Here is a 25,840-nt window from a genome sequence, read left to right on the forward strand (position 1 = left end):
ATTTAAATGACATGCAATCCTAAACAAGGCAATTCAAGCAATCCTAATTCTGCCAAATGTAGTAAACGTTAGATGCATGATAAATAGTTTTTCTTTTAATCTGGTTGTCGTTAGAACTAAACACATTACATTACTGTTTAAGTAGCATTGACCGTTTAACTGTGAATGTACCACAAGGTTATTTTGTAGGCTAAAGTTCACAGTAGTAGATGGTGTCCCTGACTTTTTATCTCAGAATTTCGGCTTTTTATCTCATTATTATGACTTTTTATCTTCTAATTATGACTTTTTATCTCATTATTATGACTTTTTATCTCATTATTATGACTTTTTATCTTCTAATTATGACTTTTTATCTCATAATTATGACTTTTTATCGTATTATTATGACTTTTTATCTCATTATTATGACTTTTATCTCATTATTATAACTTTTTTTAATCTTCTAATGACTTTTTATCTCATAATTATGACTTTTTATTGCATTATGACTTTTTATCTCATTATTATGACTTTTATCTCATAATTATGACTTCATTATGTCATAATTTCGACTTTTAATGGGCAAAAAAAAATCTCAACAAAGCCAAGTTTTCATTTTTTTTGGCATAAATGGGCTTCCATACATTACCGACTTCTCAAGTGGAAAAAAAGGCAGTCCAAACATTTCGATGTATGAAGTTGAAGCTAAAGTTGAACACATCAAATCACAAAATATAAGAGGGCCCGACAAACTTTAAGAACAAAAAAGGCGTGTGCTGCCTTAAGGTACAGTCAGAGATCTGTAAATAAGGGTTAGTAGCCAGGATATATTGCAAATGCAGTATGCCTAAAGTTAGAAGACACTTTAGAATCAATTAAAACTGATCCATGATAGATAAGGTGTTTATAAACATGTGTAATAAATCACTTAATCTACTTAATTGTTTCGTATTCTCGCATTTTCAGGGGTCTATTATTCCAGGGGACACTTGAAGGCAGCACAGTGAGATCCCCTCACATGCTGTCCGATAAAACTTTGAAAAAAAATAAAATACAAATTTGGCTTTTTCACCTTTGCTAAATAACAAACTGTTTTGGACTTGGTCTTTAATGCTGATTTAAGGGCAGTTCGCGTTAAAACACCATCCTTTATAACCTGGGTTCACCTAGTTTTTCAGAGGTAGCTCATAGCTGGTTGCACTGAGTCCTGCCCTGCTCCAACAAGCGTTTCCTCTTTCTCTTTAACCACATTGTGACAGCGCACTACACAGCAGCTCTGAAACACAGTTGTTAAACTGATAAGCCGTGGGCACATCCCCCAACACAGGCTGTTAACAGCTGTTTCACAGAGAGACACCAGAGGAGCACCTTTGAATCAGTCCGGTAGGTTTGTGCAAAAAGTTTTCACATGTTTTGTGTTTCAGTGGTTTCAAGCTGTCGATATAGCGCTTTTTATTTTTGCTACTTATTTCCCCCAGTAATACAGAAACGTCGGATGTTCTATTGATTTTAAAGTTGTAAAGCTTTCAGGAAGTGATGTAAATTATATGTCTCTAGATTGCAAAGCAGATTTCTAATCAAAGTAACCCATTTAAGTTAAACTTCAGACAACTGAAATAACTAATCCTGTCTTCAAAGTGTGAAGTAATCATAGTGTAGGTTAAATATCAGGTGATTAACTCCCACCTTTAGTGCAACCGTCTGTTCTTTTCTTTAAATCTGCTTTAGTATTTTTCTTTATCATGTTATTAAACTATTTAATTTAGCTTAAGTGCTTTCCACAGTGGCCACATTATGTCTCCCTTAAAAGATGCCAGATGAATAGAGGATATAATAAGTGGGACAGTGTCAGAGTAATTTATTACGGACCATAAATCGTTTTTTAGTGTTTTATTTGTTTGACTATCTTCCTCTTTAGGTGTGTGTTGAACATTTGACTGTGTCTTCACTTGTGTTTAAAACAAATTGTTATATCTCTCATTCACTCCAGTTTGAGTCATACTTGAGTTGTTTTTTCCATTGTTATCCTTCCTGTCTCATTTCCTTTCTGTGAGCATTCCTCTCTGACAGCAGTGACTGCACTACTGTCACAGTGAATAACACTCAGCTGCTTATTCTGAGTCATTTAAATGGCCGGTACATTTTTGTAAGGTTTCTTAATGAATATCCTCAATCAAGGAATATCTGAAATGTCTTTAATGGAAGGGAAGCTGCCCTTTCACAGTTTGGATTTTACTGTGTACGTTTCAGTGTAGGCCTAAATCATGATGTGCAAACATAATTTGTGACCACTGTATGCAAAGGGAAATGAATGATTTAAACATGTAGTTTTTCATTTTACCTATACTTGACAACAATCCACCCAACAATTGAAGATAATATACTTCTGTATTTGGCTAACATTATCAATCAATTAGTCATTTTTTCAGCCCACAAAAACCCACTCAACAAGTTGAATGACTGGTGGAAGGTTCAAATTATTTACCAAGAAAAATATCCTTGTTTGAGCTTCTCAAGTGTGAGGATAGTTGCTTTGTTTTTATGTTTGAATATTTTTTGGAAAGTGGGTCAGATGAAGCAAGCAACTTGACTTCCTCTAAAAAAAATGTACTTTTCTGTCATCATCTTGACCTAACAAAGACATAGATAGACAGATAGATAGATAGATAGATAGATAGATAGATAGATACTTTATTGATCCTGAGGGAAATTCAAAGCATCCAGTAGCAGGTTACAAAGACATGAAACATTTGTTACAAATTAAACACAAAACCGACGCCCCCCTCCCATACATATATATTAACCCAAAAAAAAGATTTAAAGAATACCTCTAGACGAATCAAAACTTAAACTGTACAATTAAAAATAGACTTACACAAGAAATGTACATAACCCGTGCAGGGATAAAAATATATGTGAGATTAAACAAGAACCTATAAACAGTTGAGGAAAAAATCTGTAATTAGACCTGAATATAAAAAAAAAAAAAGTGTTGACCTTCTGAAGTTGTGTTGTTTATTTATGTACAGCGATGTTTAAAAAGCAGACAGTGCAAAAAAAAAAAAAAAAACAGACATTAAATAACAGGCAGTGCAAACATTAAATTAAAGGTGCGATTTAAATAATTGTGAGGTATCATTAAAATGTCCAACTAGAGGCTGACTCTTGGGACAGCTGTGCAGATGGGAAATGGAAAAAGGAAGATTTAGTCCAAGTGTGTGCTTTCCCCCTGCCATAACCGTGAGGTGTTGTACAGACGTGTGGCCAGGGGGACAAAAGAGTTCTTGAGTCTGTCTGTGGAGCAGGATTGTGACAGCAGTCTGCCACTGAACACACTCCTCTGCCTGCTGAAGGTGCTGTGCAGAGGGTGGTGGGTGTTGTCCATGATGGAGAGCATTCTGTTCAGGGTCCTTCTCTCTGCCGCCGTCACGAGAGAGTCCAGCTCTGTGCCCGCCACACCAAGCCAGCCTTCCTCACCAGTCTGTCCAGCCGTGCTGCGTCCCTCTTCTAGCCGCTTCCTCCCCAGCACACCACAGCATAGAAGAGGACACTGGCCACCACGGACTGGTAAAACATCTGCAGCAGCTTTTTACAGATGTTGAAGGACCCCAGCCTTCTCAGGAAGTACAGACGGCTCTGTCCCTTCCTGCAGATAGTGTCCATGTTTGATGACCAGTCCAGCCTGTCGTCCAACAGCAGCCCCAGGTACCCGTAGGTCCTGACCACCTCCACGTCGACCTCCCCCCCCCCCCCCGATGGAAACAGGTTGTAGATGCGGCTTGTTCCTTCGGAAGTCCACCACCATCTCCTTGGTCTTGGAGGTGTTCAGCTGCAGATGCTTTGAACTGCACCACGTCACAAAGTCCCCTACCAGGCTCCTGTACTCCTCCTCCTGTCCATCCCCGACACAACCAACTATCACAGTGTCATCCGAGTATTTCTGCATGTGGCAGAGCTCGGAGTAATACTGGAAGTCAGAGGTATACAGGGTGAACAAGACAGGGGAGAGGACAGTCCCCTGTGGTGCTCCGATGCTGCTGACCACAGTGTCAGATGTGCAGTCCTTCAGTCTGACGTACTGTGGTCTCTCTGTGAGGTAGTCCGTGATCCATCTCACCAGGTGCGAGTCCACCCTCATCTCGGTCAGCTTGTCTCTCAGGAGGAGGGGGTGGATGGTGTTAAAGGCGCTTGAGAAATCAAAGAACATGATTCTCATCACGCTGCTCCCTTTGTCCAGATGAGAGTAAGCCCTGTGTAGTAGATAGAGGATGGCATCGTCCACGCCTACCTTCGCCTGGTAAGCAAACTGCAGTGGATCCTGGGCATGGTGGACCTGGGGTCTGAGGAGATGGAGCAGCAGCCGCTCCAAGGTCTTCATGACGTGGGACGTCAGTGCAATTGGCCTGAAGTCGCCTGGCTCACTGGGGTTTTTTTTTTTTTTTCTTTCTTGGGGACCGGGGTGAGGCACGAAGTCTTCCAGAGCACAGGGACCTTCCCAAGCCGCAAGCTCATGTTGAAGACATGCTGAAGCGGCTCCCTCGGCTCGGCAGAAACAAGCCTTGTCCGGGCCTGCTGCCTTCCTGGGACGGAGTCTTTTCAGCTCACCTGCTCCTTGGTAATGGTGGGAGGGAGGGGGGTTGAATTGTCCGTGGAGAGGGAAGGGGTTAAAAGGGGGTGAACAGTCCCTGAGTGTGGAGGGAGGGGGAGGTGTTGTCTTTGTCCTGGTGGCAGTATGGGTGGTGTGAAGAGAGGTGCTGGGGGGGCAGACACTAGCTGCAGTGGCCTGGCAGTCAAACCTGTTAAAAAAACAGGTTGAGCTGGTTTGCTCTCACAGGGTCCCCAATCTTCTGTGTTGTTACCTTTCTTCTTGCAGCCTGTGATACAGAAGTTCATGTAGTCAGTTGTGCAATGTGTGACCCCCCTCAATGTCCTCACCGTGTGGCTCTTGCAAGGTGCTCCAGTCAGTCGACTCAAAACAGTCTCATAGTGTCTCCACTGCCTCAGGAGACCACTTTCTGAAGGTGCGTGTGGTTACTGGGTGTCTCTGAATCTGTGGCTTGTAACTGTGGGTTAAGAAGGACCAGGTTGGGGCGCTGGTGGCGCAGTGGTTAGTGAGCGCGCCCCGTGCATGGAGGCCGTCGTCTCAAGCGGGCGGCCCGGGCTCACATCCCACCCGTGGCCTCCCTCCTGCATGTCACCCCCCTCTCTCTCTCCTTGATCTCTGACTCTGTCCCTTGTCCTATCTCTCCATTAAAGGCATAAAAAGCCCAAAAATAAATCTTTAAAAAAAAAAAAGAAGGACCAGGTTGTGATCAGACTACGTAAGCAGAACAAAATGTGTTCATGATGAATATATACTGAAAATGTTTTCCTATACATTGCAGTTTCACTTTTAAGTAAAATAATTAATTGCATCATGTTTGATTCAGTAGTTGTTCCTTGGCACATTATCTCTTTTACACATACTGCAGACACTTCACACTGCGGTATAGTGTCTCGACACAGGAGGGCAGTATCCTGTTACACTGATTAAACATGGAGAAACTGAGTTTAAACCCTTGACTTTCTCTGCACTGAACTGTTTTTCCTGTGGGCCTATTACTACTTAATCAATCCATTTGTCATACTTTCCGGTTCATGTAAATATTTCCTCTCAGTTTCTGTGTCATATAGTTTACCCCAGGAAGGTATCACATTGGTTGACATTGTTTTACAAGACACTGAGATTGTTCAGTTTACTATAGGGCTGTTTCTGTGCGCTATAATTAAAAAAACATTGTCAGTTTGATAAAATCATTACATTTTAAGGAAGTTTTGAGGAACTTGTGTGAGTATTTTTTCAATTATTCCTTCTGTTTCCCCCCCCACAGATACGAAAATACCAACGGGGGGAAACGGGGTGGTTCAATTCAAGATTCCCCAGGCTTCATGATGGACTTTGAGACTAATAATGTAATGTAGGCTACACTGAAGTCGACGTGATCACAAGTATTTTCAGTATCAACCGTCGAGGGTGTGTCTGCTTCTGTTTCACTACTACGGCATGCGGGATGGGCCAAACTCGCTCAGCTCTATCGCATACCACCGCCACCCCGGGCAGAGCGAAATGGCAAGCAGGCGAGACAGCCCGGCGACTCCGTATTCGTACATTTATGAGCGGAGAGAAGCGACGCAGTGACCAGCTTAACAAGAATCCAATGAAAAATAAAGTGCTGTCGTGTTTGGGAAGGCGAAAGCGAGGCTCCAGTCAGACAGAAGCGGATTTTGGTTGCGGAAACGGAGCCGGAGATCCAGCGACGCGCTGCGATCACAGAGTAGGAAAGTTGCCGAGGGACGAGGTAACGTCGGCGGCTGGGGAACCCCGAGCACCCCCGGGTTGTTTCGAGACGCGGTCCGGCCTAGATGATAATACGGATGGTGTCCGGCGGCGTGTGAACCAAGAGGCACTGGCTGGCTCGCCCGATGCGTCCGGTTTGGAAACGCGGTGCGGTGAAGCCAGCGGTGCGGGCTGTGAGAAGCCGAAACCCGGGCGAGAGAACAATGCCTCGTACCCCCCGACGAGGGCCATGGAAGACCAGACACCGGTGGGAAACAAACAGGGACGTGCTGTGTGTGAAGTCAGGGAATTAACGGGGACCAGCGTGAGGTCAAGCCCGCTGTCCACCCCTGACCCAGACACCCGGACTAGCCTGCCCGCGGATCAACATCTGAATAGTGGACTGTTGTTAACGGCCAAGCCTGCGGAGGCTAAAATGACTAAAACTGAAGGTAGTACCGATTGTCCTTCCATAAGGGTCGGGGTCCAAATGAACTGCTGCCCTGTTGAAAACGAGAGCCGAGGTGACGCCGAGCAGCCCCCTAGAGGACCCCTAGAAGGCGGCCAAAGTTTCCCCGGAACAATACCAAAACTTATCATAACCAGAGACCCCAGCCCGACCCGCCCTCAGGACACGCCGGCCCTGCTGAGCGTCCGGACGGACCTCAGCACCGGCCTGTGCCTGGAGCTCCAGCCGGAGGACGAGTCTCCCTGCTCGGACAGCGGCTGCGGCGGGTCCCCCGCGTTGATGCGACCCCTGCGGAAGCTGTCTAACTCCTCCTCCATCGGTCTGTCCTCAGCCTCATCCTTTGAGGAGTCTGAGGACGACTACACCGGGAGCGACATCGAGTCCAGTCTGTCTCCGGCCCGGTCTCTCTGCAGCCCGGATGATGGGACGGGGGTGAGTGTCTTTTTCGTGGTTTGAGATGTGCAGTTTAATAACCATGTTCAGGTCACATTAACTGTTTATGATATGTTACATGAAGAAAAAAAACAAAAACATAAACTGGTCCGACTGCTTCGGTCCCCCCCCCCCCCCCCCCCAAAAAAAAAGACAACACATATTTCTCAGTTGGCAACATGCCTTATGTCATGGCAGTGTTAAAGTAGCAGCGCATGTGTTCAATCAGCTTCCACATCAGCTTAACAAACCATGCTGCCAAATAAAAACATTGGAATATATTTGATGTAATAAAGACAGATAATACACACTTGACACAGAACACATCGACCCATATCCTGCTGTAGCTTTTTGCCAAAGGTGCTTTTACTCACCAGATGTCTCAGAGGAGCATGACAACACACGTTTTTAGTGTTTTAAAGCTTGTGTACTAAGACACACATTGTGCAACAACAGTTGCTAAAGAGGGCCCTGTACCTGTCTCATCACCTCTATCGTATTGGTACTTAATGTCCTTTAAGTGCTGTTGCTTAGAAAGAAAACAAAGCAGCATGTGTCAGGGGTGGTTTGGTGGATGTTTCTTTTTTTTAATAGCTTACAGACAAGATTGAAAAGCATTTCATTTCTTACATGTGTCTGAATGACTGGACAGCTGGACTCCCAAATCCAAACAAATTCAAATTAAGGAGTGAACTGTCTTCCCCCCCCCCCCCCCCCCCCCCCCCCCCCCCACACGTGTGGCTCAGGGTCACATGACTGTCTGTCACCATGCACACAACTGCCGGAAAGCATTTTAATATCATTAGTCATCCTGTTGCGTCTATCCCTCATCAGTTCACACAGCGAAACCTTGCAGATGATATTAGTTTACTTTCCCACAGGGTTAAGGTTTCCTCCAAAACATGAAATGCAGTTCAACGTTTCCAATTAAGAAGTTGTGATATTTCTCCCCACCTGAGCCGGGAAGCTTTTTGAGCACTGTTGAATACAAATGCTCAAAAATGATTCTTAAAAACAAGATGCCACTATCTGGAGATGATCTTCCACTAGTCTCTCAGCAGAATGTGAATCCTGTATGTCCAGGTTCAGACCAGATAAGCAAAGATGCGTATCTGAAGATGTTTAACCAGCAGCATTCATTCGTATCGCCCTATGCAAAATGGAAACCATGGAAATTCAAACTGGTTTCTATTTTTTATAGTCTAGACCAAGCCATTTTCCACGGGGGGCGGCGATCCACCCCTGTCTGCGATCTCGTTCCCTTATTCCAGAAAATGACATGACACAGAGAAATAGGATATGATTAAGCTCCAGTCTGTTTGAATTGTAGGAGTTTTGACCACCTTAAGCCTCCACTGTTTACAGTGTCACAGTGTCATGATGTTTTAACATGAATGAAAACATCAAAAATGAATCTTCACATTAAGTCAGCTTCTCTGCTCCACCAGTTGAAGAAAATAGTCAAAGGCCCCGCATTGGCATTTACCAGAGCTAAAATGTGACATCTACAAATATATTACAAGGTAGTTTGAAACACATAAAGGTGTGTTTCTTAAACCAGATGTTGGTGTTTTTTGCGACCATGATCCAAACTATCAGATTATTTTTCTGCATGCCGATAGTTTCAGGTCAACACACAGCTCTCCTCCTTATTCAATGTCCTCATGATTGTTTCATGAGTACTATCTCCAGTGTTTGTTTCACAACTGATCAAAAAAAAAGAAAAGAAAAGAAGAATACTCAGTTTCACATCAGAGTATTCATAATGTCTTTCTTTTAGCCGGTCTTTTATTTTGAGTAAAGCCACGAGAGTGTTTTCCATCACATTCCTCCACACGGTGCATTAACAGATTGGCTCCCAGTTAAAGCAGCGATGATCAGCATGTCAGTGGACGGAGCGATTTCCAGGCTATTACACGGAGAGCCAGGAAATGAGCAACCCGAGGAGTTGCACTTGAGCTGTTGTAACCGACAGGATGACGCTGCCCTGTGGTTTCTGATAAGAGCAGCGTTTTAAAGGGGTCTGTTTTTGTCTGTTTGAGTTGAAGCTGTGTTCTTCACTGTACGGTAATTCAGAGAACTCAGGGTGTGCGTTTGTTGTCACTGCCTTTAAAAAGCCGTGGCCACGATGTCTGCTCCCAGCCAAACCAGTTGAGATTAGTGCACTGGGTGACGTGAGCAGATACTTGCTCAAACTTGCATACTCAGAGAGACGCACACACACATGCAGCGATGGCGTCTTGCATTCAGAGTTCAGTGTGTGTGTCATGGAAAATTGGGCTGAAGGCAGAGCTGGTTGCTAAGCGACGTCTTTGCCTTATATGGTACTTTTTTTTTTTTTACACTCCTTGTTCTCGCTTTCTGACAGACAGTATCTCCTCTGTCACTGATGTTTGAATGTTGGAGTAAAGAAGCCAACATACACTTGTGTTTTATCTCATTGTCAGAACACTCCTCCATTATGAGACACTCTTTCTAACCCCACATTCAGCCTATAGCACAACATTTAGTCACTTTCCCCTGAAACCTCCTGAGACAAACAGTGGAACAGACATACAAGAGGAAAATACGAGTAGAGATGGACACAAACATTCACAGAAACGCTGAACACATACTCTTCACGTGATGATTCTTCTTATCTCTGCGTGCTTATTAACATAAGACACAGTTGCAGTCTTGTTTTCTGTTTTCTGTGAAGTCCCACACAACCCTCCCACAGCACTTGTACACAAAATCCATGCTGCAGAGGAACAGACAAAGATGTTTTTTTTTCTCTCTGCCTTGAATCACATTTCTAATACCATATAAAGTCTACTATGTTTGTTTCTACAGCATGACATATCAGACTAACTCCATGAAATGTTGTGGTGTGTTTCACCCTTTGTTTCAAAACTCAAGACAGTCATTTGATGGTAAAAAATCAAAACAAAAAAACAAGGTGATGAAAAAGAATCCGTATCAGAGAGATTTTATCAGCAAATATATATTTTTCACAAATATTGAATGAAACATTTCCACTTTAGAAACACGGGACACTCAAAAAATAGATCGTTTAAAGATATTCAGTTCTATAAACTCTTTCATTTCAGCAAGTGTCTTTTGTGAAAATGAGTTTTTAGGGATATTTTAAAGGTGTAAAATCTTCTGAATGTTCAGCTCACCACAGCTGAGCTGTTTGAACATTGAAGCCCTGCGTTAGGGGAAAGGGATGTGGTTTTATATAAACTCGTTTTTGAAAAAGGAGCTCTGACAGTACCTGAAAACACCCTGTAGTGCACATGTAGTCACTCCTCTAGTTGTCTGACAGGTTCTGCTTTGTCTTCACACACACACACACTTGTACACACACACACACACACACACACACACACACACCTATGTAGGTTACATGGTACAGAGGAATTTGTCATGAGGACAAAAGGAGAGCACTGGGAGGGTATGGGAAGCTCTGCTGTCACCCCCCCTACTGCCAGTCCGTCATGAATCTGGCAGGAGATTGGCTCGGTGTGGGGCTCAGGATAGGCCCTGCAGGGATTAGGGGATGAAAAGGACAGAGGAGACGAAGAAACCAGAGAGAGAGAGAGAGACGGATCATTGTGTGGACGTCTGTACCTTCAGGGAGAGACATGGAACGAATTAGAGGAGGAATTTAACGGAAAGGGGGCTTGTTCAAACAGGCTGATGGAAAAAGGGAAAAATTAGAGTTTTGGGTGAGCTTTTTGACAGCAAAGAAGATTTAAGTATTGAGAAAGTGTAAAGAGCCAAAATGAGTGTTGACAGAGTGGTGAAACAGGAGAAATTTTCAATTGGGTTGTCGAGAAGCAGAAGGGGATCATTGTGAGAAATAAGTAGAAGGAGGATTATTTACCAGGCGACACAAGCCTCAGTTTGACCGACTGGAGCTGGAATAAGGCTAAACGTTAGCTGGAAGCTAACAGCAGACTCAGTCAGAGGGGGTCATAGATGATTGTGAGGGATCTCAGGACAACGGGGAGGCACACGTCCCTGTTGGTGCTTGCCTGCGGAGACCCCGTGCTGATGGTGCGGTGTACTTTGTGCTGGCTGCGATCCCGATTTGTCTCCGGAGCCGTGTGTGCTTGTGTCTGCGCCTGCCTCCTCCTCCACTACTGCTCTGTTTGCCAGGTAGGAGAAGGAAAGTGGCAAATGTATCCCACTGCAGGTTTTAAATTCAGCCCACCGTGGCCTTGTGTGTTCTTTTTCCATACATCACGATCGTGTGAGGACAGATCACATCAAAACGCTGGTGGCAGGTTTGCGTATTCAAATGTCATGTGATTGATACGGCAGTGTGATGTTGCTGTTACAGTGTGTGCCGCCTGTTGGGCACACAGTCTGCAGTTAGTCCTGTGTGATGATCTCTCTATCTGGGTTAAGTAGCGAGTAAGCCAACCAGCGGGATCATCATGCTTCAGGCTGTCATAGTTTATAAAGTCACACACTTGAATTTTGTTACTTTCGATTTAACAAACAGGCACACCTGACAGTTTCTCATTTCTGAGCATGAACAGTTAAACAAACACCTCAGATTCATTGAAGCACTGTTGTATTAAACTACATTATTTTATTTGTTTTTGTTTTACTGGCAAAGGAGTTTCTTAGTGTTTTAACGTGTGTTTTTCAGAGCAGGGAGCAGATGAAAAAAGAGCCCATTAGATAATCATTGTCTACCTAAATAAGCCTGAATCCCCGCAGTACACTGTACTAAACTTCATAGGCTATAGTGTTACAAACAGATGACACATTTAGCTATATTTGTGTTAGTCTAACATTTCACACATTGTATACCTCAGCACTGTGTTCCTTTTAAGAAAAGCTTACGCAGCACAAAGGACATTGTTTCCACTCTTGTTTCTGTTAAGCTGCCAGGTTACTCCGTCATGTGTAAAGCAACTCCAAGTAAAAAACGGTTCTAGTTCTTATAATGTTTGGTAGTACATGACTGAATGAGTTCTGTTAGTGACGTCAAAAGCTGTTTTGCATTGACGTGTCACTGCAAGCGCAAGAGACATTCCCAGCATTCCTCAAATTCAAGAAGAGGGGACAAGAGTGAAAAACAAAAGTGCAACAAAATGACATGTGATTAAGATCAAGTCACTGAGATGAGAAGTAGTGGTACTTTAAATGTGATTTAAAGAGAGGGTGGGGGTAATATAAAACAACCTGTTTCTATATAGGAAGGCTGACAGCACACTCGTCTGCATTGGAGCTTTCAGAGAAAAAGAGAGAGAGCTTATAAAACAAAAGAAGGATGAAATATTCTGTGCCTGACGCATATGTGAGTTATATAAAAGAGAGCGCAGAGTTGGCTGAGGTTCGACTGTGAGAGGTTCTACGTGACCTAAGTGTTTTAAAAAAGCTCCCCATGTGTGGGATGAAGACAGCAGAGACTGTGCTGTGTGCTCAGTTTGAAATGAAAACAGCAGTTAAGTCGTCTCACGTATATTCAGAGCGTTTATCATCCTTTTGTGTCCACAAAAAAACATTAGCCGGTTATTTTCGTCCCCTGCGCTTGGACCCCACAGAGGAAACCTGTTAAGTTGTCAGCTCGGAGCAATTACAGAGAGAGCCTGAACGCTGACAGCAGAGAGGCTGGAGGTCCGGGTGTCTGCTTCCCCTGTCAACCCCCCCTGGTCTGTCATTCGTCAATGAAGAGGACAAATGAAGCTAATAATAGCAGAATGAAAAGAAAGCAAGGTTCATGTGGTCTAGCCGCTTAGATATTTGTGATTTGACTAAAGATAGAGGCTATTTATGGAGTTTTTCTTTGCATAACGGTGTTGAAGGTTTTTTTTCTGTTTACAGTATATCAGTCCAGCCGGCAGGAAACATCTATATCTGGTGTTATCACATTTGCGCAACATTTGTTATGAATGCGACGTCTTACTGAATATGAAGTTGATGCCAAAGCACTACACTGCAGAATATTTCCATATCATCAAAGTGAAGACGATAAACATGCACCCTAAATGCAAATACAGCGATCAAGCCTTTGTGTATAAATTCTGCGTCTTATTTGTCAAGTTTGATTCTGGGACTTTTAAGAACTACATAAAACGAGAAAAAAAACTTGTGTTAGAAACTCTGCCGTACATGTGTGCATTTAGGAATTTAGGAATTGAACCACTTACCTGCATTGAGACCCTTTTTTGTTATGAACTGTACATAACGGGTTCACATATAAAATGTCACAGCAGCACGTTGGAGGCCACAACAACAACACAGTCTGCAGGTCTGTTACGCTGAGTGTCTGGGGATTAGGTGGTGAAAGGTTATGGAGGATGTCTCTTAGTCGTCAAATGTTTCTCTCTCTACGCTTGGATACAACTTTGCCGTCTTAAAAACAGCAAAGAGGATGCATGCTCAGAAAGGACGTTATAAAATATTTTCAGGCTGAAGAGTTTAGAAATAAAGGTCATGTTTGAAAAAACCCTAGAAAGTGAAACTAAACACGTAGCTTTTACACTGAAGCTTTTTAGTTTGGTCGAACATGCGTCATCCTCCTGACCTTGTAACCTCTATTATTTGGGAACCCGTGTGCATCGGTGCAGTATTCTCCCTTTTATTAAAAGGTCAAAAACGGTTAAAAAGTGCTGCGCTTGTATTTTGCTCAGTGTACTTTGTCAGTTCACTGAGTGCGTTAAGAAGTGGGTGACGGCGAGATCGCCAGTAATTACCCTCAACTCATCTGTTTATAAGATGCCTCCCGTTACCCTGTCTCTGCCTGTTAGTCATTACTCAACAAGCAGAGTCGCTTTGCAGAGTCATGAAGCATTAAAGTGCTGCAACAGTTTGTTCTCCCCCGTGTGGATCCTGATGATGCACTGATGGTTGAAGACGACCATCATCCAAACTATTCTTACAAAGAGTGAACTATCAGTCCTCTCGGTTCATTTGTCAAAGACAATGTGAGCCATTGACCTCTCTGTCCGGAACCAATGAACCCAAATGTAAGATGTGAAAGCACCCTAAGAAGAGGCACATGCTAGTCCTCGCCCTCATCAGGATAAATTGGTCATTGACGTCGGAGGAACATGTGTCCTTAAAGGCTCTGCCATTCTTATGTAAGGCTCAATGGAAACCAGCGCTGTCTTGTTTAACTGGTGTTAAATGAAGTATGTTCAAATGATAGACAGGATGTGATCTCATCCTGGAGATTGCAGCTTCCATGTTGTAAATGTTGGTGAAATGTGAGTTGGCGTTGCCATGTTTCATCACTGTTCTTTGTCCTGAGAAAGCAGAGGTGACCTCGGGGTTAATCTGTTGATGCGATTGGAGGCTCAGCACACAGGTGTCTACGAGTACTCACTCTCATTACTCTCTGCCTCTTGTGTGTCTAAAATCCTGAAGTTCACCAGCTGTCCGACGAAACACAGACCCCGTTGCACGCAGTTTCATCATGAGGAACCAGCAGAGGAACAGCAGCTGTTGAATGCGGTCGGAAAACCTTATCACGTCCCCCTCCTCTTTCTCATTAAATCCAGAAGTCGAAATCTGGAAATACATTTGTCAGCGGTTATACAAACAAACCCCAAATTCCAAAAGAGTTGGAGCGTTGTTTTAAATGAAAATAAGAACAGAATGTGATGATTTTCCAAACATTGAAACGCCACAACTAATTTGAAATAGCACAAAGACAAAATATCAAATGTTGAAACTGAGAGACTTCACTCTTTTTTCCAGCAACGCCTTTCAGAAAAATTGGGACAGTGGAGACAAAAAGCTGAAAAGGGAAATAATTATGGAAGGAAAATATCTTCCAGTTAATTAGGCTGACTGGCAACAGGTTGGTGACATGATTGGGTATAAAAAGGGATCTCCCAGAGAGGCTGAGTGTATCTCAAGTAAGGATGTGAAATGAGTTAACCACTCAGTGAAGAACCAGTATTGGGTGGCTGTGACCTTCGGGTCCTCAGATGGCCCTGCATTAAAAACAGACACAATTCTGTTGTGGACATCGCTGCGTGGGCTCAGTGCTACAGAAGGTTTAACCCAAGATACAATCAGCCTTTTTGTGTCTCATTAATCCAAATATAGCGGCATAGATAGTATTTACACAGCGTAAGCTTGTTCCTGTTTTAAATCTGCGCGTTAAAAAGCTCCCAGTGTTACAAAACATCCCCCCCCCCCTTTAACATTGTAATAACTGTGTTTAACTTCGACGTTAAACACGGACTCGCTGTTTCCGCCGTGTGTGTGTGTGTGTGTGTATTCTTGCATTAGGACTGTTTTGTTGTGACAGAGTTTCAACAGAGCAGCTGTGGAAAGAATGCATGTGGTGATAGGCTGACTGACATGCAAACAAGAGATAGAGCAGGCTGCAACAGCAGTCATTCACAGACGATACATGGTTATAAAAAGATTAGCTTTATTGTTGGTACGGGCTCATGTCCCTGCAATTTATTACTCACATTTTGTCCTCCGTCACACACCCGTTTTGACATTTTCTTTCTTGTTTAAAAACAATTCTGTGTTCAGAAAAATAATGAAGGAATGATGGGGAAAAACTGCACTTTGAGATTGGGGCAGATGTTGTTATTGTACTCCTTCCTACAGTTAAATCTCCTCTAATGTAACACACACAGGCGCACATACCGACAGACTCCCACACACACACACACACACACACACACACACACACACACACACACACTCCCATCCTAAACTGGCTGTCCGTTTGTTTTGATTTCCCACACACTCATGTTCTAATCAATCGGTGTCGTGTTCCGCTCAGATTGCTTGCGTCAAAGAGCCCCTGTTGCAAACTGTCCTTGCTCTGGTGTTTCCCAATGCAGATAACCATTCTGCACCCACACCCACACATAAACACACACATATACACACACATATCCACACACACACAGTTACGGACAGTGAGATTCTGTTTTACGACAGCACAGTGGTGGCTCTGGTAAATGTTTTATGAATGGGCTTTGTGTCACGTAGGTTGTGCACCTAACCTTGGCCAAAGGGGCGGATCTGTCCAATGTCTACTGAGGTGTGTGTGTGTGTGTGTGTGTGTCTATGTGCACAGTGCAGGGTGTGTTTTCCTTCAATGAATAATCACCCTACTGGCTTATGTTTGGCAGAAAAGAAATCCAAATGTCTGATTTATTTCAGCTTTGAAGCGTTTTGTGAAAACTCGAACCACTTTTAAACACGAGGATGACGTTCTTTGCCGTTTCTGTCTTTTCCAGAATAAGTCCTGGCAGAAGTTGAAGACCATGGTTCACTGGTCCCCCTTTGTTGTGTCCTTCAAGAAGCGCTACCCATGGGTGCAGCTAGCCGGCCATGCAGGTAACCGCAAATATTCGAATCACAATCCGTGTACCCTCCTATCCTACACACGCGCGTGTTCTTTTGTCTTCAGTCGGTAATCTTTATTCCGTTTCCCCTTCTCCAAGGTAACTTCCAAGCTGGGGAGTACGGACGCTTGCTGAAGAAATACTGTGAGTGCGAGCAGCAGTGTCTGCAGAAGCTGATGAAGGACACCCTTCACCCCTACGTGCCGGGTTATTACGGCGTCGTGCAGAGAGATGAGCAGGACTACAACCTGATGGATGACCTGCTGGCTGACTTTGACTCACCCTCCATAATGGACTGTAAGATGGGCAGCAGGTAAGACCCAGTAGAGGACGAAGAAAGCACAAGTGCATGGTAAACATCCTACACGTCATAACTACAGCGGTAGCCATTTTATCAGCACTTTAGTTCTTCAGTGAGCCTTGAATTTAACCTTAACACAGAGTTTACTCCCACTCTTTTTTGACTTTTTATCATATTTGTGTTATAAAAAAGACAGTTTATGTCCTTAATAAATGCTTTAAATGTGTTATTTTTCTAGGACATATTTGGAAGAGGAGCTGATTAAAGCTAGAGAACGACCCCGTCTGAGGAAGGACATGTATGAGAAAATGGTGGCAGTGGACCCCGGGGCCCCCACCGAGCAGGAGAAGGCTCAGCAAGGAGTCCTCAAACCCAGATACATGCAGTGGAGGGAGACCCTCAGCTCCACCGCCACCATGGGCTTCCGCATCGAAGGCATTAAGGTGAGGGTTCACGCTGGAGATACAGATAATGTAACCAAACACTGAGAGTAAAATATTTATCAGTCTGCTCACTGGACGGAGCCCACGTGCTCGAGTGGGAAAGGAAAACGCATTCTATTACAGCATTGGCTGCACAAGTAGCCGTAAAGAGAACTGTTTGTTCTGTCAAATAAACAAATCCAGGGCTTGTTATCAGGACGGACCAAAAACTGTAGATTTGCATGTTACTCAGATGTGAATGGAAACATCTGATGACACACTTTAAATCAGCCCGCTGTGGATCCATTTTCCAGTGGAACAAGCGGCATCTGTGGCCGCGCAGTTCATCTGTGTTCATATTTTGTCGTTTGTTCCTTAAACATGTATTGAACTCACAACACGCAGAATAAACTCGTAGTGGTTCAAATAATGGAAGAGCGAAAACAATGTTTGCTGTGTTGTTTTTCCTCGCAGAAATCTGACGGGACTTGTAACACCAACTTTAAGAAAACAAAGCACAGGGAGCAGGTGATGAAGGCCTTGGAGGACTTTGTAGGTGGCAACACTCAGATTCTGGTAAGTTCACTGCTAATGTTCTGTTTTTTAAAGAACGTTCCTTCTATATTATTATTTTTTTGCCTGAGAGCAGGATGACTGTATTGACAACGCTCACATGTCTATAGCTACAACAAGATACTGATTAGCTTAGCTTAGCTTGGAATCGACACAACCCCAAAGTTCCTCACAGGAGCTTTAATTTAACATCTAGTGTTTTGTTTTTTAGCTTCAGAGGCTTTATGATATTGATGATGATATTGATGATGACGATGATATTTAGGAAGGTGTTGATGCTGATTAGAATTCTCATGAGAAGCTGCTGATGTTGTTCATGACGATATATCTGTATAGATTTTTTTTAACTGTGCTGAGTGCACTTCCTGTCAGCACCTGTGTGTCCGATCAGACTTACTGATGCTGTTTCCTCCTCTCTAGAACCTTGCTTGTGTTGTACTTACTCTCAGGTGTATGTTGTTTTGGACTTAAGTGTCTGTGAAAAGAACTGTAGAATTTTAGGTCTTTAGCTTTGCCATGCTAAGCTAGCTGGCTTCTGGCAAAAAAAAAAAATTTATCGTCAACTGCATTAAGGAAGAATTACAGGTGTTGTTAGTGTTCTTGCTGACTAATGGCCTACATCTCTTTATGTTTCTCTTTTCTTCAGAAACTGTACCTGCAGCATTTGGAGGAGCTTCGATCGGTCCTCGAGCAGTCGCACTTCTTCAGGTCACATGAGGTGAGACACACTGACACACGGTTTTCCAGCTTCCAAAAAACAAAACCTGTTTAAGATATCATTCTGTATTAAAACACTCAAACACCTAAAGTCGCCGTGTCACCGGTTTCTCTGTCCCAGGTTGTGGGCAGCTCCTTGCTGTTTGTCCACGATTCCTCGGGGAAAGCCAGAGTGTGGATGATCGACTTCGGGAAGACAGTTCCCCTGCCGGCCCCTCGGACGCTGGACCACAGGACGCCCTGGATGGAGGGCAACAGGGAGGACGGCTACCTGTGGGGTCTGGACAACCTCATAGACATCTTCAGCAGTATGCTTCCACAGACGCCTTGAGAGGGGGACTCAGAGGAGACTGCACTGAAACATTGATCCGTGTCCACATGGGGGAAGAAATCTGCAGACTTTGAAAAATGGGACTGAGGACTGAGGGAGGATTAGGAGTGCTGCCACCAGTAGTAACTTTTTTCATGACCTAATCCATGATCCAAGTGTCTTCATCAAGTTGAAGAGTGGAAGATGAACAAAGACAGGATTTCTAATGCAGAGTGGAATTTGCCAACGTCTTGCTTTACGCTCTATTCATGGGACTAGAAGGAGAAAGAGAGGGAATTAAATGCAGGATTTTTAAGTGTCACAGTCTGTGGCTTAATTTGAGAGAATACAGTTCTCTGAACATTTCCCTGGACAAAAGTTGCTCTTCTCCGCCCCCCCAACAACCCCCTCTGCTGGTGAAAAATGCACATAACACTCTGAACTTGATGCAGAGATATGAAACTTCTCGCAGCCCTCGAGAAGCATTTATTAACGGGCGTTTATTTTCTTTTCTCATGGACCACTATTGATGTTTAACTACTCATTAACACTAAAACACTGGTCAGACCATGTGTTTACTAACTCGGTGTGTACATACGGTTTAATTTAATTTTTTTTTCGCCTTGGTTTAACCTCCTTACCTTGTTTGTACAATTTCCTGTGCCTACAGCTGTTTGATCATTCCAGAGCAGTGGACTCCTGCTATTTTTCTTCCAAAGAGTTCACCAAAGTGGAGAGAGATTTAATCCCAAAGTTTAACTTCTGGTGGGGTTTTCTGAATTTTGATTTTTTTTTTTATGACAATGCAGTGAGATTCCCCCCCCCCCATCTTTGTAGCTGTACAGTAAGCAGCTTTGTGTCTGGAAAATGTGTTGCACTGTGGATCTTCTCGAAGCCATTGAACAAATCAAGCGGTGCCTCTGCGATTCTTAGGAGGGGAAGCAGCAGTTGAGTGCTGGGTTTACAGATGCTGTCATTTAGAAGGTGAACATGAATAATTTGATGTGTTGTCACTTCATCCTCTCTGATCGGTGTTGCTTTGGATTTGCAGAGTTTTACAATGAAACGGTGATGAAAAGAGTGACAGGAAACTGGACTTGTGATTGAACTGATCAGTCTCTTAAAGCTTTTGTGAGGTTTCAATTATAAAACAACTCGCACATGATCTTAAACTGGAATGTTTTAGTGTCTTACAGAATGATTGAAAGGATGATGTACAATCAAATACAAAAAAATAATCAATTTAGTTACACTTAAGAGGATTTGTGGGTTTGAATATTTGTATGCACGATGGAGAGTTTACAAAGAACTAATATTGTTTAGAAATTAGGTCAGCGCTTCTTATCTGTCATTCTTTGACTGGAATGTGGCCGGTGCAGTAAACACATCGGGCTCGAGTCTTCCAGATAACTTCAGTCAGGTTGAGGCAAAGCTGTGTGGGTGTGAAGTTGTTCAGTCACTCAGAAGAGAAACTTTTTCTGCATGAGTGCTTCAGATATCTGACTGCACGAAATGAGAATCCTAATTCAGGCAGTTCTTCCATTTCTAAGAGAAGAGACACCCGGAGAGAGAGAGAGAGAGACAGGAGTAATGACGTGTTTACAAGGTATTATAATTATTTCTGGCCCCCACAAATCTTCTCTATTTGTAAACTATCAGGTCTCAAACTGGATGCTGCCTCATGAGTAGAAAGAAAACTGGATGCATTACCACATGTTGTATTTTTTGGAAATGGCAGTGTATTTTAAGTTACAAAACATGCTGTAAAAGTGATTCATTACCAGGTCATGGATGCAATAAACTGGAAATATGACACGTTTTCAGTCTGTTTTTTTCTCTCTCAAAATCTCCTACATGTTTTTTTTTTTTAAGTATTGAAATATTTTTTCTTATCCCAGAACATGAACAGGTCAGCAATGAATCAAGATGAAATTAAATGAAATGAGGAACGTGCTAAATATATTGTGAAAGTGTACCAAATTCAGTTTATTATGTTTTCCACATAAGAGACTTATTTTTATCAATAATAAAAATAGAACTGCTTTAAAATAAAAGTAATGAATAAAAAACTCTTAACTCTTATCTCTTTATAATATTAATACATAAATTCAGTGTTGCTGATACTGCAGTCTTAAAGGCATTATTGTGTCCACAACACCGTCAGTAACAGCCTAGTACAGCGTGAAATACTAAAATGAGACAAAAGAATATTTATATCTCATAACAGGATCCACAATGAAACAACATCAGACTACAATGACACTACAGTGTCATTGCTGGGATGTGAACATTTACATGTTCAAGCCCCTTCAGAATGATACATCACACATGTTCAGCTGTAAAACATTCTGGAAATGTGTTAAATATCTAAATGTATCCATGGATCACCACATCAGCTCACTGTGATGCCTCAACACATGACAGCCGCTGCTCCTGTGTCATCGTGTGGATTAACACCGCCTTCCCAGCCAGCCCGGCTTCCACTCCACCAGGAGGAACAACGTACTGGGTCCCGTCGTTAGCCCTCTGAGGGTCCATCGTCCTCAGCTGCTCGTTGCTATGGGCGACGCTGTCCCAACTCCACAGCTGGTAGCGCAGGCTTTTACCCTGCTTCGCCAGGATGTAGAGCTCTTTGACCGCTGCACCGACAGGACAAGAGGAGCTGCGGTCAGTGGTGAGGTGGAGCCAGGGCAGAGTGGGATCAGGTTGGGTGTGCTCTTTGCTCACACTCCCCTGGTCTAAACCCAGGAGAACACCTGGAACCAATAGACAGGGTTCAAGTCGCATGGCTGGATTCTTAAAGTGCAGAGATGAGTTTAAAACATCAAAATTAATGTTAAAGGATTAGTTCTCCCAAAATGTGTCTCATTTAGCTGGTTTAAATATCTGTGACCTGTTTGTTTTTAGCTCTCCTAAGTAGCTTGATCCGGGTCAGGCTGGTTTTAAGTCTCAAACAATTCATTTTGCTAAACTGTGCTCCCCTTTCACGCTGTAACACATGTTGGTTTCCATCACGAACTCATGTCACAATGTTGACATGACATAAGATTTTGTGAAAGAACCTGAGGTCCCGATCTTCTCTTTCATTCTTAAATTCCTGAACAGTATTCAAGTAATCGTATGTGCTTTAAATGTGCACCAAAACTAGAATAAGCTAGTAAACACCTTTGAAGGCTGCTGCCTTACTGAAAGAAACATTTTCATAATAATTCCCCCGTTACATTTATGAACAACAATTTAAGGACAATGCATCCTAGAACTAATGTATTAATCATGCAGAACGTGTTAGACATTCCATGTGAAGGTATATAAGGCAGTATTTTTGACTCCATTATATCTACAGCTGGGTGTTAATTTTCAGTTCTATAAAAACAGTTAACATTTCTCAAAGCTGGACTTTAACCACAATTAAAACAACGACAGACAGAGCCAAAACATCTGAGCCAACATCTGTCTCTCAACTTGAGCCAGTTGGAGCTCTCTGTAGGTGAACAACATGCTGCCTAAAATATTTATTTGTGCAATGATTTGATTGTACTCCTTAGAGTATACCATGTTTAAGACGTGATGCTCTATGCTAATGCAGTGATCAGTGTGGTCCATTTTCTGCACTCTGGGTTGTTGTGATCTATGCTTAATGTGTCTGCTCTGTTAACATCAACTCTATAACACCTTTATTAAGCAAACTGATCCTGGTTCTGTGAGGTCACCAGTGAGTGAGTTATCTAGTCTTACCTGAAGCGACCGCCCAGTGCGCCCTGTGACCACTGCGCTGGCACGGCTCATGGTTGTAGTCCTCGTCATATCTGTTCATTACTGTCAAGGAATTCTGTTCTTCAATCATGAACTCCTCTTTAATGGAGATGAGTAGCATAAAAAAAAACAGCCACAAAACTGTTGATTTCTCTTTAGAATCCCCCTCATGGCGGGTCTGTTACTGCGTTGGATACGGGATGAGAACAGGCTGTCTGCCCCACAGGTGTGCAATGATGGTCGCAGCATTTTTACCACTTAATCCTCCTGACAGCAGTTCTGCCTTACAGCCACACACCTCCTCTGCCAGCAGGGCCATGTTGTCAGCTGGCAAAATAAAAGTCGTAGCAAGAACATTAAGAAACTGTCATAAACTCAACAAAGTGTGAAAATTTTATGTCCTGAATCTTTTTTTTCTGGAGTTTAATATTTGCACTTCAGGCACCACTAAGTGATACTAAGGTTTGTATTTAGCCTTTTCTGCTGTCAAAGAAAACACGTTTATCCATTACATTTTTCTACATATACTGTAAAACAAGCAGGCCCATTCCAGTCTACACGTCTTTTTACCTGAAAACATTTCCCCCTGAGCCGTGTATCCCCTGCTCAGCGCCGTCTGAACGACAGTTTCCATGTCAACACTCAGCTGTGACTGACAACGCTGCGCAGACATCCACAAAGCCACCAGACCACACCTGAAGGGTAAACGAATGACACACTCACAGTCACACCCTGGCAAATATGTCACGTTTAATGACGTGAACTTGAATTCATTCAGGTCAGACTCATAACACAATAACCTCATTGTACATGGTAACAGTAGCGGTAACAGTTTGGCTCTTGTTATATATCAGTGCTTTTGTAGATTAGGGTGATACTGTAGTTGAAAAGTATTACACTGAGTGAGTTTACAGACTTACTGTGGACCATCTTGGATGAGGGAGGGCACATACGTGTTCACAAGTATCCACTGCAGGTCCTTCCTAAAACTGAAGCAAACACACTGTGTTCAAACATTACCACATAATCATGTTCAACAGCTCTTCAAAAGGTTCCCTTCAAGACATCTTCACATGTCCAAAGTAGGAAAAACAGTAGATGACTGAAAAATGTTGTGAACTGAATGGATCCATCTGTATTGTAATAAGTGAGAGCAACTGTTCTTTTCTACTTTGACCAGTCAAGATGTCTCCTGAGACAAAGAGCTTTCAATCATTTATTTGCACTCTCATGATATTCACGTTTTTGTGACAGTAGCAGGGGGACGTTGATTCATCTCTGTGTTACTTATGAGGTTGTGATTATTGTTCATGCAGGATGATTTTGCATTTTATTGGTGTTTCCACCTACACGTGTTTATGCAAATAGAATGGACAAAATATCCGCATCACGTTTTCAGATAAGGCACATGGCAGTAAAACAACAATAGAGCTTTGAAATTCAGTTTCTTTAAGCCTCAGGTGTTAAAATGTAAAGATATTTTATAAGAAAAAAAATCAATATCCTGACACCTGGGATTATTGCCATTTGTTTATGAAACTTACTTGCATTATAAATTAATTAAAACAATAGTTTCAGGTTTGTCTGTTAACGAATTACCTTTTCACCTGACCTCAAAATGGAGAAAAACACTTCCATGTGAATTACAACAAAATGTACAAATTTTAACCATCACAAAGTTGTGAAGGTGTGTGGAACGACCTGAGTCGTCGTGCTCAAATTTCTTTGCTGCAAAAATAAAATAAAAAATTACAACGTTTTGTATCATTGTATGTATTTAGAACAAGCGTGACAACACGTGTCAGATTTTGTGTATAAAAATATCATCAGACTAATAAAGGTTTTAAACAAACGGGCTGTGAATAAATGAAGCTGTTACTAAAGACTGCATGACCCAACAGTCATGCAGAAATGTTGTTCCATTATTCACCATGCACCTTAATAACATATCATTTAGTATTTGCCTACTTGCACATAGCTCTGTATATATATATATATATTTCTCGTTTACTGCACATAGTTCTGTTTACATCTGTTTACATCTGTTAGTCCGATCACTGTCCACTTATATCTACTCTTTAATATTTTGTATTTTTAAGTTAAGTCTAAGCTTTAAGTTGTATTTAAATTGACACTTTATATTTAGGTTAAAATGTTTCGTTTACTTGCACTGTTGTTAATTTACTGCTCTGTGTGCCTTTGAATTGCCCCCCGGGGACAAATAAAGTTTTTTTGAAATGAAATGAATTGAATTGAATTGAATTTCAGTAGCCTGGGAGGAATACTGTCAACAGAGTACTGTGCAGTCCTTAGCTGAGATTCTAGTCAAATGCAATGTCCATGTTTACCATATAAAGGTGGTAAACAGGTGGTAAAGCTAGATGCTAAAAAAAAAAGTTGGTCTTTTCATTTTTGATCTCACCTGCTGTCTCGTTGACTGAGCAGTAAGCGGGCCTCAGTGTGGTCCCCTTTCACAGGAGTCCTGCTACTGGCTATAGTCTGATAGAGTTTCTTCTTAGGTGCTGAGGCCAGAGGAAGAGGAGGAGGGCCTGGAGCAGGAGGAGGAGGTGGAGGAGGAGGAGGTGGAGGGCCTGGAGCAAGAGGAGGAGGTGGAGGGCCTGGAGCAGGAGGAGGAGGAGGTGGAGGAGGAGGAGGGCCTGGAGCAGGAGGAGGAGGTGGAGGGCCTGGAGCAAGAGGAGGAGGGCCTGGAGCAGGAGGAGGTGGAGGAGGGCCTGGAGCAGGAGGTGGTGGAGGAGGGGGTGAAAGTGATATTGGGCACTCTAATGACATCCTTTTGATGCTCCTTTTGGAAAACAAATAAAAAGGTAAACTGGTTAGACATTGTTGCATCTTTGCGTAGAGAGAAGTTGCATTAGTTCTTCACAGTTTATAAAACAGTTAACCAAAACTTAAACTCACAACCCACCTTTCACTCTTCCTACCTTCAACAACTTAGCTAAAGTGAGTATCTAGGAGGAGGGCTCGCATCTTGTACAGTTATCTTTACTCGTGTTGTTGTGCTGTTTGCAGAAGTGCAACAACTTTCTCCTGTAAAACATTATCCCTCACACAAATACAATAAACCTATCCACCCTGTCCAGAGAGTAGCACAGCTAGCTAATTCCATATGCTTAAAGACAAATTATCTTAATATTGATAGTATGATTACGGGTTACTCAAAAAGTGGTCACATAATCTGACGGCGAACAGAATAAAATGCAACACCGGAAACTGCGATAGTC

General features: G+C 42.8%; 2 protein-coding genes across 3 annotated transcripts; one reads left to right on the forward strand and one right to left on the reverse strand.

Moving 5' to 3' along the window:
* Positions 1–1,223: 1,223 nt before the first annotated feature.
* Positions 1,224–20,661, forward strand: itpkcb (inositol-trisphosphate 3-kinase Cb). The gene is made up of 8 exons (XM_061046838.1): positions 1,224–1,369; positions 5,853–7,199; positions 16,415–16,514; positions 16,622–16,835; positions 17,062–17,266; positions 17,720–17,821; positions 18,465–18,536; positions 18,657–20,661. The coding sequence occupies exons 2-8, from the start codon at positions 6,033–6,035 to the stop codon at positions 18,864–18,866; spliced, it is 2,070 nt and encodes a 689-aa protein (XP_060902821.1). The 5' UTR covers positions 1,224–1,369; positions 5,853–6,032; the 3' UTR covers positions 18,867–20,661.
* A 144-nt stretch (positions 20,662–20,805) lies between these two features.
* actmap (actin maturation protease) lies at positions 20,806–25,836 on the reverse strand. 2 transcript variants are annotated; one of them, XM_061046839.1, is made up of 7 exons: positions 25,541–25,836; positions 25,021–25,401; positions 23,519–23,587; positions 23,169–23,293; positions 22,796–22,925; positions 22,581–22,651; positions 20,806–21,601 (listed from the first exon to the last, which is right to left on the reverse strand). In XM_061046839.1, exons 2-7 carry the CDS (start codon positions 25,386–25,388, stop codon positions 21,243–21,245), a joined length of 1,122 nt encoding a protein of 373 aa, XP_060902822.1. In that variant the 5' UTR covers positions 25,389–25,401; positions 25,541–25,836; the 3' UTR covers positions 20,806–21,242. The 2 variants fall into 2 exon arrangements, with proteins under 2 accessions (XP_060902822.1, XP_060902823.1); XM_061046840.1 differs by having other exon boundaries at positions 25,525–25,836.
* Positions 25,837–25,840: the final 4 nt, after the last annotated feature.

The sequence above is a fragment of the Labrus mixtus genome, chromosome 9 (assembly GCF_963584025.1).
Source record: "Labrus mixtus chromosome 9, fLabMix1.1, whole genome shotgun sequence".
NCBI classification, from domain to species: domain Eukaryota; kingdom Metazoa; phylum Chordata; class Actinopteri; order Labriformes; family Labridae; genus Labrus; species Labrus mixtus.